We start from the raw sequence: 15,024 nt of genomic DNA on the forward strand, positions 1-15,024 counted from the left end.
CAGCCACCTGGCTAGTATACAGCAATAGCTTTCTCCTCCGTCAATTTGTCCAGTCCTCTTTTAAAGCCATCTAAGGTTGATGACCTTCACAGCCTCCTGAGGGAGCGAGTTCCACAGTTTAACTAGGGGTGAAAAAATTCTTTCTTTCCCCGTTTGGATTTACGGGCTGCCTATATTAATTTATAAGTTTTAAGTCAGGATGAACGGGAAATGTCAGTTGACAAAGTTTATTTCTTTATTTTCTGTTATTTGGGTTTCGTTGTTTTTTTAAGTATTCTTCCCACAACAGACTCTGGACTTCCTTTGAGGTGCTATACTGGGGTCTCTATCACCTTGCATGATAGAAGAGATGAATTAAACAGGAAGTTGTCTTATACTGAACCAGACTACCATCTACACTGATTGCCAGAGGCTTTCCAGGGTTTCACTTATAGGAGACAGGTATTGAACCTTCAACCTCCTGCATGCAAAACAGGTGTTTGATCACCGAGCCACGACTCCTTCCCCAAACGAGTAAGCTTGATGTTGCAGAGTCTGAATACAGGCAAATGGAGCATCTACTCTGACTAGTAAGGACAAGTCTTGCTGAGGAGAGGGGTCTTGCTTCTAACATGCATGTCTTGTTAACGGGACCATGCCATTGCAGTGGGCGGCTAGTCATCCCTGCAGAGAGACTTACCAAGGCTTCGTTAGCCATCGTCGCCTCATCTTTCAACTGCAGCAGCCTCCTCTCCAACTCGTCCCTCGTCCGCTCTGCCTCTTCTCGCATCTGCTTCTCTCGAGCTAAACGCTGGCGTTCCATCTTGGGGCGTGGGGAGAGGCAGGGTGGGGAAGCGAGGACGGCAGAAAATAGTACATAAGCAACCAAGGCATGCAGATCGTAGGCATTATGCACCGAACAGAAATCCAATTTATCAGGGCCGTGCGGCAGAATTCAGACATCTGCTCGCCACAATCAATTCCACTTCCGCAATCCAGGTTTACAAAGCAATTTAGATGCTTTGTTAAAGAGCAGGGAGATTTCGAGACACAGGGTTTGCTGCTAGGCTGCTGGCAGAGGCCGGCGTGGAGCTCCTCGGTGGACTCCCTGCTCTCTGCACCCTCAGATTTAGGAGCCCTCCCTCAGCAATTAATTTTTCCCCTTCTTGCTCTTCATTATCCTCTCAAAATTTTGAACCATTTCCCTGCTCTAGGTAAGCAACACATTTAACCTCTGTTGGCCATATCTTGGTCTCTGAGCGGTGTGCAGGAAGGTTAAGAGAGACAAAATCAGTTAAAAACTAGCTGCACAAGTCAGAAAAATGGCTAGAGATGCCTGCAGAATTTTTAAAAGTTATGCACTAGGTGCTGGAAATTCAACGGTGATTGGGCCTGCCTGAGGGGATGCAACAGAATTGAGCCCACAATGCTCTAGTGGATTGAGCCATGCATCCAAGTAACAATGACCTCAGTGATCACACAGTGATGTAAGGAGCCAGGCAGTTCTCAAGGTACCCTTGGCCAAAGTTGTTAAGGGCCTAGCAAATGCATACAAGACCCTGGAATCTGAACCAGTAGTATATGGGTAGATTGTGCAACCTTTAAAACACTGGTGCTCTGTGTTGGAGTTAGTCTGTCCTCGCCAGCAGTCCAGCTGCAGCATTCTGCACCAAGAGGAGCGTCCAAACAAGTCCCAAGGGGAGCACCGAATTTTTTTTAAAAAAGTCTTTATGCGCTGGGTGACACTCCCTGAGACAAAACACGTTTCCCTCCTCCTAGAACTCAGGATGCATCCCCCATTTCCCTTTGGACACATTCGGTTTTTTACAGCTCAAGTTGACCTGGGTGCAAAGGCAGCCAACCCAGAGAAACTATTATCGCTGCCCATGGAACTAAGCCAAGAGCCGTAACATCACTGACACAGGCAAATCCAAGACAAGTACTTTTAACCTAACCTTCCCGTAAGCTGAGCGTCCCCTGGCACACGGAGGCACTTGGCCGCGGCCGCCTAACCGCTTCCCCAGAAGTGGCAATCTATATTCCGAGCAGCACCGCGCAGATTAGCTGTGTGGGTTTCAGCAAGTAGAAAAGGTCTACAAGCAGAAAACCATGATTCATACAATCCAATTTGCTGATATGTGCTCATTGGCTCCATGCTGCGGCCTGAGATGCGGCGCGTCTGCTGGCTGGGCTGACCCGCAGCGGATAAAAGGAGGCCAGGCTCGGAATTAGCATGCAGGCGGCAGGCGGCGGAAGAGCAGCTCGCATTCCATCACCATCTAATTAGGACACAGCTCCCCCTCCCTCCCACAACCGCAGCCAACCTCCCCAAGACACAGCAAACATACAAGCGCCACGACCGAGAAATAGGTTTACAGAACGGCAGGGGAGAGGATGGACAGCATTTAAAGATCGTATGCCCGCAGAGTGGACACAGTTTTTCTGGCCCGGTAGTTCGGGCACTGACAGCTGCAAGGATGCGCTGCTGCAATGCACTCTATGTGGGGCTTCCCCAACGATTGACCTGGAAACTGCAGTCAGCGCAAGATGCTGCAGCGTGGTTGCTGGCAGGAGGGAGACCGTGGCAGCGCAGAACACCTCTGCTCAGAGATCTGCACGGTTTGGCCATTTCTTACAGGGCCAAGTTCAAGGTGCTACTGTTGGTATACAAAGCCCTTGAAGGCTTGGGACCAGTTTACTCTTGGGATTGCCTTGCCCCAGTGGGATTCCAAAGTGGGCAGGACTAGCTGGAGCCGCTCTGAGATGTGGGTGGGCAGGGGGCTTGCTGGAGGTGTAACTGACTATCAGGCTTTGAAAAGCTGGCAACATTGGATCACGCTCATCAACATTGTTGAATTAAGCTAATTAGTTTGAGTTGAGTTTTGAATAAATGTGCAACTAACCATTTGCATTTGGAATATCAGGCCCAATATACCTGAAGGAGCATCTCCACCCCCATTGTTCAGCCCAGACACTGAAGTCCAACTCTGAGGGCCTTCTGGAGGTTCCCTCACTGCGAGAAGTGAGGTTACAGGGAACCAGGCAGAGGGCCTTTGGGGTAGTGGTGCCTGCCCTGTGAAATGCCCTCCCGTCAGATGTCAAGGAAATAAACAACTATCTGACTTTTAGAAGACATCTGATGCCCGTCCTGTTTAGGGAAGTTTTTAATGTTCGATGTACTGTATTATCATGTTTTTAATATTCTGTTGGGAGCCACCCAGAGTGGCTGGGGAAAGCCAGCCAGATAAATATGTTGTTGTTGTTGTTGTTTGAAATTAACAATTAGTGTTTATTCCTCTGCTGCAGGGGGTTGAACTAGATCACCCTTCCATCTCTACAATGCTATGATTCTATGGAATTTTATTGTGTTATTATCTTCCTTAGCGGGTTGTGAAAACCGCTATTCTGAATAATGCATTTTATAAGGTAGGGTAGAGGGCAGTGGGGTGACTTTATGGTACCAAGAGGGCGGTGACCCCAAAATGTTGGAGAACCATTGCCTCACCCCATATATGCCAACTCAAAACACACTGATCTGTGGAACAGGCAGCGTTACAGGTTCCACATAACACCCGTTCCGCATTTGTAGAAACACAATCTTAGTGCGGCGGTATCTACACTTTGGAACTCCCTGCCTGTTGACATCAGGCAGGCACCTTTGCTGTACTCTTTGAAAGAATGCATAAGCCAGTTGCTGCTATCTCTATGCACAAGAGGCTGCCCAATCTGTTGCACAACGGGCTTCCACTAGCACAGCTGCAGCACTGAATCCCTCTGTTATGCAACTTTAAAACTGCCCTGCCCCGAGTTTCCAGAAATCTGCAAAATTTGCCTGGGATTGTCAGCTCTCGCCCGCAGGTGCCGAACGTTCGCAGTTTTCTCTGGAGAGATCCCGAGTGAGCAATTCAAATAGTTGTTAAGAAAGGAACAGGACCCTCCCTTTCTCTGACCTGTTTCCTGGCCTTCTCCTCCCGGGCCTGGGCTTTCATCTGCTGGACTTCCAGGGAGTCTGCTTTCCTCCTCCTCATGAACAGGTCGTGGTTTCCAATGCACAGCTGCAGGATCTGGTCCAGCCAATAAGAAGAGAAGACGATGGCAAGTTTGTGTTCATGCCACAAAGCATTTGAAAGCAAAACACTTTTGTCCTCTACTCCACCTTGTTGCACAGAACTGCATGCCGACCCCACCATGTTGAGACATGCCACAGCTGTCAATAATGCCAAGGAAGAACTGTTTCTGGTGGCTTCCGTGTAGCAACTGTAATGTCTAGATCAGACACACGTGACCATCATAGGAAGATGCCTTATACCGAATCAGACCATTGGGACATCTAGCTTTGTTTACATCAGGAGTGGTGATGCTGTGGTCCTTTAGATGTTGTTGGATCACAACTCCTGTCATTCCTGACTACTGCCTATGTTGGCTGAGGCTGAACCCACAGTCCAATAATATCTGAAAGACCACAGCTTCCCCCATTCCATAGTCTACACTGGCTGGCTGTCTTTCCCGACCCTACCTAGAAATGCTAAGGATCAAACCTGAGACTCTGCCAATGAAAAGAAACTCTTCCCAATGAAAAGAAAAGGAAGATTCTAGACCTCATGATTCTAAACAAATGGTAAATGGTAACCTAGTAACCTGCCTTCTGCCATTAGATTGCTGGTGCGTCTAGCTCAGCGTTTTGGCTAGCTTGTGAAACACAAATGGGACTACAATCCCAAAAGCAAAACAAACATTTAAAACAATATACACCAATGGATTTAAAGTTTAAAATGTGTTAGGCGTATAAACACATTAAAATTTAAGATAAACTTCTGTAGAGAAATGACCCAGAGTCACCCGTGGATCCGAGTTTGGGAATTTTCTTAACAAACTAGTTTGAATTGGGGGGTGGTCTGCGCCTACAGATCTGTGTGCAGAATCTGGCGACCATCCGGGTCGTCTTGTGATCTTTGCCTAACAGGAGAAGATCAAATTTTTGCTTTTCTGGGAGGTCAGCAAACCTCACCAGCAGGGGGTCAATGGTATCTCTAAGTGCCTCATCGTAAAAGGGACATTTAAAAAATATGTGTTCAGAGCTTCCTATATCCCCCCAATGGGCAGGCGCAAAGTCTCTGGACATATGGGGCTTTTTTAAAGGATCCTTTCAAGACCAGCGAGGGCAGAGCTGAGCTTTGCTCAGTGTTTTATTGCTTCCTTTGTTACTTATCCTTGGTATTTTATTCCAATTCAAATTGCAGTACAATAAAATGCAAAATGAGAAAGAGAGTCAGTGGTGGCATAGTGGTTAAGAGTGCTGCACGAGGACCTGGGAGATCAGGGTTCAAATCCCTGGCTCAGCCATGAAGCCCGTAGGGTGAACATGGGCCATTCCCTTTCAGCCTAATCTACCTCGTAGGGTAGCTGTGAGGATAAGGTGGGGAGGAAGAGAACCATGCACACCACCTTGAGCTTCTTGGAGGGAAGGTGGGGATTTAAATATTAAAATGCAATTAAAAAACAATATGGCTATTTAGTGCAATGGATGTGCCATCTCCCATCTTCAGCCAACTCCCATCGGCCCCAACATCGCATGGCTGCACTGGCTGGGGTAGTTGAGATTTGTAGTCCAGAACATCTGTAGGGCATCATATTGATGCAGACGGACTGGCAGCAGTTCTCCAATAAATAATAAACACATGAGTGGGTTGGAAATTAGCTGTCTCTATAAGGCAGACCGATCCTTGAAGGGTTAGCTCAGAAAAAACTCTGGGTGAAAATGAGGAAAGGAGACGAACCCCCTTTATACACGGCTCTTGAATGGGGATCAGCGGGAGGAGTAGGGAGGAAAAACAATGGAGGCCCTGAGCACAGTGTTTGACCACAGAGCTTGCAGTTTCCCCAGCACTCCAAGAGACCAATTTTCCAAGCAGAATCTGCCAGCTATTCAGACAAAGCCAGGCCTCTGCTGCTGCTGCTGTTGCAGCAACAATGGCGGGCTTGTTCCCAGCCTTTCATGCAAGAGAAAGAGTCACTCACAAAACCATTGAGAAGCTTGCTGCTACTATCCACTTTCTCTCTTTCCACACCCACCCACCCTGAGATTAAGAGTCTCATGCTATATATATATATATATATATATATATAGCCAGAAGCCTGCTGCTATGCCCTTCCTTCCTTCCTTCCTTCCTTCCTTCCATCCATCCTTCCATCCTTCCATCCTGCCTGCCTGCCTGCCTGTCTGCCTGCTTTCTTTCTTTCTCTTTCTTTCTTTCTTTCTTTCTTTCTTTCTTTCTTTCTCTCTCTCTCTCTCTCTCTCTCTCTCTCTCTCTCTTCCCCCCCAACACCCTGAGATTAAGAGTCTCATGCGCTCTCTCTCTTTTTCTATAAATAGGGCCATATAGCTCAGTACTGTCTACACTGACTGGCAGTGGCTCTCCAGGGTTTCAGGCAGGGCATCTCTTCCAGCCCTTACCTGGAGATGCTTTTGGGGACTGAACCAGGGACCTTCTGCATGCCAAGCAGCATCATACAGCTGGGCTGAGGCTGGTGGGAGTTGCATCCCATAACATCTGGAGGGCATCAGGCTCTCTAGGTCTGCAGTGCGATTTGTGCCTTTCCAGCCCCCCAGAGCCATCATCTGTTTCATCTCCTGCACACCAGCATTTCGTGCAGCCTGGGGCCACTTTGCCTTGGAAGGATGCCTGGCTGCTCAGCAGAGAGGCTGCCACAATGCAACTCTTGCATCCTCCTTCAGACTTACCAGCTTATTCACACGCAGCTTTGAAGAGTTGAATTTGAAGACGTCAATCTTTTTGTCCAGAGGCTTTATCGTAAACTGCGAGGGAGGAAGAAGTTGTCAAAGAGTGGAGTGAAAATGAAATAGAGGAAGAGGGGTGTGCCCTGATAGCTGAGCCCAGTCTTATGCGCATCGGAAAGGAGCGCCAGAATCTCTCTTATACCAAGTCAGAGCAGTGGTCCATCCGGCCCAGTACTGCCAACACTGACTGGCAGCAGCTCTCATGAGTTTCAAGTAGGGAGCCTTTTCCCCAAGCCTACCTGGCACTGAACTTGGAAGAACCCTTTGCATGTAAAGCATATGCTCTAGGCACTGAGCTATGGGTCAGAACCCTGGTCCATACTGAGTCAGAACCTTGGATCCATCTAGCTCAATACTGTTTACTCTGACTGACAGGGTTTCAGGCAGGGGACATTCCCATCCCTAGGAAGAGATAGCTGGGACCTTCTGTGTGAAAAGTAGACCCTCCACACTCTGAGCTACAGCCTTTCCTTTTAAAGGTGAATGCACCTTGAAGTTTTACTTTCCGGCTACCTGCCAACACAGAATCAGTCAAAGGACAATCACTCCCTCGGGTTAGGGAAGTTCAGTGTTCTCCAGCCATTTTCACACCCCACAAACTTAGATCCCATAGCAAAGCCAGTAAGCAAAGGAGAAGAGCGATAGAGGACAAATCAAACAAATGCCTAGAATCCAGCCAGTAGCCACTGCAGCAAAATTTGTGGCGGCCAATTTGAGAGATCTGTTCTTTCATCCTCCCCTCACTCGGAATACCCAGGTAAAGTGGAAATCAAGGCATTCTTTGCTCACAGGCCACACTGAATAAAAAATCTTATTTCTCAGTGCATGGAGAGAGGGAGAAAGAGTGCTAGCCTGTCTCTTTTCTTAGCAAAGAAGCGTGTTGGGTTGTTTCTGTCAGGAGCTCGTCCTACACTCGAGTAGGACCCTGGCAGAGACACATGCCCGACTGGCATGTTCTCTCCCTCCTGGTCGATCGTTCAGGAGCTTCAAAAGCTTTCTTCTGCCCGAACATCACAGCGACTGATGCCAACAGACACCGGCACACTTAGGGATCCGCAGAGTCTTCGCAGCTTGCGTAACAGACCTCAGCAACTCAGCATTTTGGCTAATCTACTTTATTTACATATAAACACACACGGAGCACTGCAACATGGCTCCCTCTCTCTCTAGCATCAGACAGCAAAGAGAAAAAGAACAAAGAACAATAGTCCCACTTCACGGAACACAGTAACACAAACATCCTGTCTCCGTCACTTCCCACTCTGTGGAGTCAAAACATACACTGTCACGTGATAGACAAAAATCCCATGACTGCAATCACGGAGCAGGAATTCTAACAGTTTTGCCAGGTGAGTCGCCCGCCTGCCTAGAATGGGAAGCAGAGCTGCAGTGCTGTGTAGTGGTTAGAGTGTTGGACTAGAACCTGGGAGACCAGGGTTCAAATGCCGACTCGGCCGTAAAGGTCACTATGTGACCTTGGGCCAGTGAGCCTAGCCTACCTCACGGGGTCATCGTGGGGATTAAATGGGGGACAGGGGTGAACCAGAAACACCACCTTGAGCTCCTTGGGGGCGGGGAGGTGGGATTTAAACACAATCAATAAACAAAACAAATAATAGGACGAAACAGCAGCACTGAGCCTCAGATCTCAACTCTGGCAGTGGGGGGAAATCCCTGAGGATTTGCTGCCAGCCACGAGGACCACTGCAGTCCCAGACGTGCGCTTGATAATAGACACACTAGATTAAACACCTCTGATGTTTCGGTACAGCTGTCCTGCGCCACTATTAAGCCCCGCTTACTATCGTGTCACATCTCGCTTGCGGCCGTCTTATTACGAGGATTATTGATGTGATAAAAGATGACAGATCCTTCCCTCGAGGGGCGGCTCTATTACAGGCTATTATGTTCCAGGCCCAGCAGACGAGGTCCTGGGCCTCTCAATTCCTGGTGGAATACTGTGCAGTGTTATCGGAGGGAAGGTGGGGGGGAGCATAACTGATAAAACTTGTGTAAAGCCAGAAAAGGGAGAGGGGAAAAGGATCTCGCAAGAATGCTAACTGTAATAGGATTATGCATCCAAAACTGCAATTTTTAAAAAAGAGCACTAAACTAATTGCTTCAAGCTTCAGCAATAATAACTGAAGTAGAACGCCTTAAGCTCTTGGCCCTCACCAGATAATGTTTAAATGTTATCAATCCTCCCTTTTCCTGCCCGCCTCCCACCAAAAAAGAAAAAAGCCGCTGCTAATTTTGTCTGCATTGCACTGTTTGCATCAGTCTTAAAAGAAAGAAAACTGCAGTCAATGTTTTCCAGGACAGGGGAGCGAGGAACCGCTGTACCAATTAAAAACGGTGACTGTTTTTAAAGAACTGCAGAGTCCAGGAGGTTAAGGGATTCTCTGCAGTCCTGCTATATCAGGGATAGCCAGCATGGCGCAAGTTAGACGCTGTTGGACTACAACTCCCATCATCCCTGCCTCCTGGCCATGTTGTCCAGGGTTGATGGGAGGCAAGGTGCAGCCATTCTGGCCATCCCTGTGCCAGACAGACCACAGTCAAAAGGGCATTATTATTATTATTATTATTATTATTATTATTATTATTATTATTTATATACACTGTATGCAGGTAAAGGTAAAGGACCCCTGGACAGTTAAGTCCAGTCAAAGGAGACTATGGGGTTGCAGTGCTCATCTTGCTTTCAGGCCGAGGGAGCCGGCGTTTGTCCACAGACAACTTGCCAGGCCATGTGGCGAGCATGACTAAACCAATTCTGGCACAACAGGACACTGTGACGGAAACCAGAGTGCACGGAAACACCATTTACCTTCCCACTGCAGCGGTACCTATTTATCTACTTGCACTGGCGTGCTTTCAAACTACTAGGTTGGCAGAAGCTGAGACAGAGCAACAGGAGCTCACCGCATCACAAGGATTCGAACCGCTAACCTTCTGATCGGCAAACCAAAGAGGCTCAGTGGTTTAGACCACAGCGCCACCCGTGTACACTGTACATTTAATGTACTCTTTTAGTGCTTTAACAGCTGTTTGTTTGTTGTCTTTACATTCCACCTTTCTCCCTGCAAGGAGCTCAAGGTGGCAGACGTGGATCTCCCCCTCCTCATTTAACCCCCACAGCAGCCCTGAGAGGCAGGTTAGGCTCAGAGATTGTGATAGGCCCAAGCTTCACATGGCCAAGTAAGGATTCGAACCTTGGTCTCCCAGGTGCTTGTCTGACCCTCTAACCACTTCCACTGCATGGCTTCCCCTAAAGTATCCTGGAAACCGGCAGCAGGAAGGAATAGGTGCATGAGGCCGCTTTCTCAATTCAGCACTTGGACAGAGACACCGGGAGGGGAGGACAAGAGGAGTGTGCCTTACCTCCTTATCGCTGTAAGAGACGTTCCGAATCTCATTCCACGGAAATGAAATTTTGGGGGTCAGCCTGTTTTCCATATCATATATGTGCAGGCCCAAGGCATCCACGCCCAGCAGCAGCTCTGTTCCTTTCTTATTCTAAAGAAGAGAGAACATTTGATGTTTTTTAAACAGAGGTTGCATAGCCATCTGTCATGGATCCTTTTTTTTAATTTTTTTATTTGAGATTCCTGCATTGCAAGGGGTTGGACTAGATGACCGTCGGGGTCCCTTCCAAATTCTACATTGTCTCCATTTGAAATGGCTCACCGAATCTGACACATGAATCCCACCTAAGTCTATCCAACCATGGCCCAACAATTCTACGGTAAGGGTTGCCAATGCAGCACCCGTTGGGTGCACAGGCACACACAGAGGCTTTCCCTTGTGCTTACAGGTTTCCCCTGGTCAAATTGTCTCCCCTATAAAAATTTAGGAGCATAGGATGCTGCCTTATGCTGATCAGACCATTGGTCCATCTGGCTCAGTATTGCCTCCGCTGCCTGGCCGTGGCTCTTCAGGGTTCCAGGTAGGAAATCTCTCCTAGATCTTCCAGGAGATGCCAGGCATTGAACCTGGGACTTTCTGCATGCAAAGCAGACACTCTACCACTGAGCTCCAGCCCTTCACTTAACACACACACACGAAGCTGCCTTATATGAATTCAGAGCCTTGCTACAAGGCACCTTATGGACTTTTGCACAAAAATGTAAAATGAAGCTGGATCGGAGACTGAAAAAATGTTGGTCTATAGAAAGCAGAAGAGTTGGGTGCTATTATGGAGCAAGGGTTTTGCAGAAGTCTATAAAGCAGATAGACAAAGAATCAGAAGTATTTTCTTTTCTTCCTTTTAGTTTTATGCTTGGTATTTGATGTGAAGTCAGAGCCTTGCTCCATCAAGCTGCATATTGTCTACACTGACCGGCAGCGGCTCTCCGTGGTTTCAGTCACATAGGGAAAATGCCCAGCCCTAACTGGAGACTCTGGCGATTGAACCTGGGACCTTTTGCATGCAAAGTAATGCTCTTCCATCGAACTACATCTCTTCCCTGAATTAAGGTTGAAAAAAGCCAATGGAATAAGTTATGGTGTGTGTGTGTTGCTCACGATAGTGTATATTCCATTTGCAAATGTGCCCACAAATCCAAAAAGCTTTGTTCTACAGGATCAACCTGGCCAAAGAGGGAGGGCAGGAGGAGGCAGAGCTAGAGCACTCAGGCTTCCCGAGGAAGAATGAACTGCAGCAGCAGTGACTCATTCATCCCCCTGGGGAAGCCTCTCAGCGGCCCTTTCCTGGTTGCAGGTAAGGCTACGGCAGGAAAGCTGCCAGTACATCAAAGGTTCTGCATCAAACTCTCCTCTGCATTACGGAAGGAAGCTTTAGCAAAGCCAGAGTCTGCTGACCAGAGTCCTTCTACACAACTGGTTCCCCTCTTCTTTTGTTCGGCCTCCTGCCCTCAAACAACCCCCACCACCAAAAAAAAGTGCAATGCAAAACTTGGGGCTTTTACCCGGATCGCAAAGTAGTTCACGCCGTACATCTCAAGGTCCTGGGCAATCTTCAGGTACTCCATTTCAGCTTCATCCCTGTAAATGTGAACAGTGGGGCAGACAGTTTAGAGCTGCAAAAGCTTGACAGAAACGGGACCATATGGAATATGCAGGAGACTGAGAGAGAACAAAGGAATAAGACAGGTTCTTAGCTTCACAGAGATATTACACAGCATGCTCAAGATGGTCTCAAGGTATTACACAAACACAAGCACACACACAGACTAGAGGCTGTGCTGCCGCTCACTTTGCTTGCCAACTCTGTCTGGCAACAACACCCCTCTGGCCAACCTTAATCCTCCCTTGCACCTCACCTAAACCACCCTACCTGGCAAAAAAGAAACACACCTCCATTTGCAGCTGCCTGCCTGCCTCTTTCTCCCTCCTCCACTGCCCCAGCAGCTCTGAGAAGTCTATTGTCACACCATAGTGCCCATCACCACCTATCAGTGGCCAAGCAAACTGCTACATGATGACAACCTTCCCTTTTTATTATATGTAAGAGATATAAGCAAAAAAAGATCCACAGCAAATCCCTTCCTGCAGGTTTACTGCATCCTAATTTCTGTTAAAATGGATGTTCAGCAAAGGAAATATTTTTATTTTCCCCCTTCCCGAACACCCTAAATTTCAGGGGCATAGTTGATCACCCTTAGTGAAAAGAAAGAGTTGCCCACTGCTGTGTTGTGGGGTACAGTAGTGGTTGGTGCTACTGATACTCAAAGGGCAGAAGGCAGAGGTACCAAAAGTAGGCAGAACCAGAGCCAATGAGATGCAAGGCCACCCCATGGGCTGGTTGTAAATAAAAAGGGAGACTGGTGGGGAACTGTCCCATTTGCCCTATTGGGTCAGCCTCCACTATTATGGAGGGAAAGGAGCAGAACAAAATAAGGTAACAAGAGGCTACCCATTTTCTATACTTGTCTCAGAGACGTCTAATAGGACTTCCACAATGATCCCTTCTCTAGGTCACAAGCATAAGTTACTTGTCCATTATTCCCTGATCAGACCTATGCTTTGCTGCCATCCTTAAAACAAAGGACATGAGATTCTGCTTTCAGGGCAGGCTGCACATCAACTCTTAAGATTTTTCAGAATCCTACAAATTTTCAGATTTTCAGCTCTCATGGTTATGAATGTAAAAACTTTGGTTGGTATGCCAGTTACTATTTATTTCGTAAAATTTATATACCACTAGATTGGAACCCCTCGAAGTGCTATGAAAAGGGCACTGAGGATGCAAAGACTCACCTGGCTCTGCCTCGATGTTGGCCATACCAAGCTGTTATTCTTTCTTCCCACATTTCCGGGGTCATTTGGTATAAGTTTATCACCTGAAGAGCAAGACACAAAGCCATCTTCAAATATCTGAAGGGCTGTCACATGGAAGATGGAGCAAGCTTGTTTTCTGCTGCTCTCGAGGGCTGGACCCAAACCAATGGATTCAAATTACAAGAAAGGTGATTCCAATTAAACATTGGGGAGAACTTTCTGAGGTTAAAGAGCTGGAATACCTCTCCGAGGTTTTTAAGCAGAGGTTGGATGGCCATCTGGGAGGGAGTCTTTAGCTATGTTTGCAGGTGTTTGGGCTGGGAGTCCCAATTCTGCATTCTAGGATTCTAGGATCTATAAAGTAGCTTAGCTCAGTGGAGCCCCACCTACCTGCAGTTTTGTCTCAGAAATGGACAGTGCAGGCTAATGGTCAAAGTTAGACCATGTTTGAAATGCCACATCCCGCAGGATGGCTCATCAAGTGGTACTGTATTGTCTTTGAGCCACTGTTGCCCAATATAAGTAACTGAAGCAGACAGACAGAGGCATGGACATGGCGCCTTACTTGCCTTTTCCAACCAAGGTATGCATCTTTGCATCTCAACAAAGTAGGGAAACAAACCACTTCCTGTTCATCAAATGACAGTTCATTACAATTACATTATTAGCCCAGGTAGACAGACAATTAGGCTTCTTCAAGCCCTAAAGAAATCTACCCTCCAGGTGCTTTTGGGACCACAGCTCCCATCAGCTGTAGCAGGCTTCCTCAAACTCAGCCCCCCAGATGTTTTTGGCCTGCAACTCCCATGACCCCTAGCTAGCAGGACCAGTGGTCAGGGATGATGGGAATAGTAGTCTCAAAACATCTGGAGGGCTGGGTTTGAGGAAGCCTGAGCTGTAGGGATCTGCCTTATATAGTCAGGGCCTTTGTATATCTAGCTCAATACTGTCTACACTGGCTGGCAGCAGCTCAGATAGGAAATCTTCTCCAACCCTACCTGGAAATGCTGGGGATAAAACCTGAAACCCCCCTGCATGCAAGGCAGATGTTCTGCCCCTGAGAGCCCAATCTGGAAAGTGTGTTTGGGGAAAAGGCAATTCTAATGTTCTGCTATCATTTAACAGCCATCTCATGTCCAACGAAGCCAGCAAGCTGCCTTATGCCGAAGGAGACCAACTCGTCCCTCTAGCTCAGCATACACTGATCGGCAGCAGCTCTTTGGGGCTTCAGGCCTGACATGCTGCTCTCTGCCTAAGATCTGAGGCCTCTCCGCCTTTGCCCATGTCTGACTGAGCAAGACAGAGCCTTACCCGCTTTGGAAGCAACTCTTCTTGGGCCAAGAAGCCACGCTTGTGAACAGTGGGGTCGTAGTCACCGTACTGGAGGGGGGGGGAACACAAAACAGAGATGTGTAGTGTTAAAACGGGGGGTACTTATCCAGCCCTGGTGCACAAAGAGACAGAGACAGAGACAGGCCCTGGTGCATGAAGAGGAAGAAATAGCTGTTAGGGAAGGGTCAAGGTCCCAACTCCCAAACTCGTCCGCTGAATGCAACAGAGGTGCATCCAGCACTCTCGTTATACAGTTTCCGGACAATGCTGAAGATGCACCTCTTTACCCTGTTTTTGAAAAAATTAATTTATGTATTATTATTATTATATGTATTTACCACCTTTATTTTCCAGTGAGCTCAAGGTGGTGTACATGGTTCTCCTCCGCACCCCCCGTTTCACCCTCACAACAACCCTGCAAGGTAGGTTAGGCTAAGAGATGATGACCGGCCCAAGACGAGCTTCAGGACTGAGTCTCCCAGTCTCCCAGATCACAGTCCAACACTAACCATTACACCACACCAGTAACAATTAAATTGCCAATTTGTTGTTGTTTAGTCGTTTAGTCGTGTCCGACTCTTCGTGACCCCATGGACCAGAGCACGCCAGGCACCTCTGTCCTCCACTGCCTCCCGCAGTTTGGTCAGACTCATGCTGGTAGCTTCGAGAAC

The 15,024-nt window shown here is 47.8% G+C and overlaps 1 protein-coding gene across 4 annotated transcripts in view; it reads right to left on the bottom strand.

Annotated features, from left to right (window-relative positions):
- The window catches only part of NF2 (NF2, moesin-ezrin-radixin like (MERLIN) tumor suppressor), an 89,033-nt gene that overhangs the window by 37,193 nt on the left and 36,816 nt on the right, over positions 1–15,024 (bottom strand). For all 4 annotated transcript variants that reach the window (XM_053369550.1, XM_053369552.1, XM_053369549.1 and 1 more), the window contains exons 5-11: positions 14,333–14,401; positions 13,001–13,083; positions 11,710–11,785; positions 10,163–10,297; positions 6,722–6,796; positions 3,930–4,043; positions 680–802 (exon numbers count right to left, since the gene is read on the bottom strand). In XM_053369550.1, coding sequence (XP_053225525.1) covers positions 680–802; positions 3,930–4,043; positions 6,722–6,796; positions 10,163–10,297; positions 11,710–11,785; positions 13,001–13,083; positions 14,333–14,401 — 675 coding nt within the window. The remainder of the gene's footprint in view (positions 1–679; positions 803–3,929; positions 4,044–6,721; positions 6,797–10,162; positions 10,298–11,709; positions 11,786–13,000; positions 13,084–14,332; positions 14,402–15,024) is intronic.

Source organism: Podarcis raffonei, chromosome 16 (genome assembly GCF_027172205.1).
Source record: "Podarcis raffonei isolate rPodRaf1 chromosome 16, rPodRaf1.pri, whole genome shotgun sequence".
In the NCBI taxonomy this organism is placed as follows: domain Eukaryota; kingdom Metazoa; phylum Chordata; class Lepidosauria; order Squamata; family Lacertidae; genus Podarcis; species Podarcis raffonei.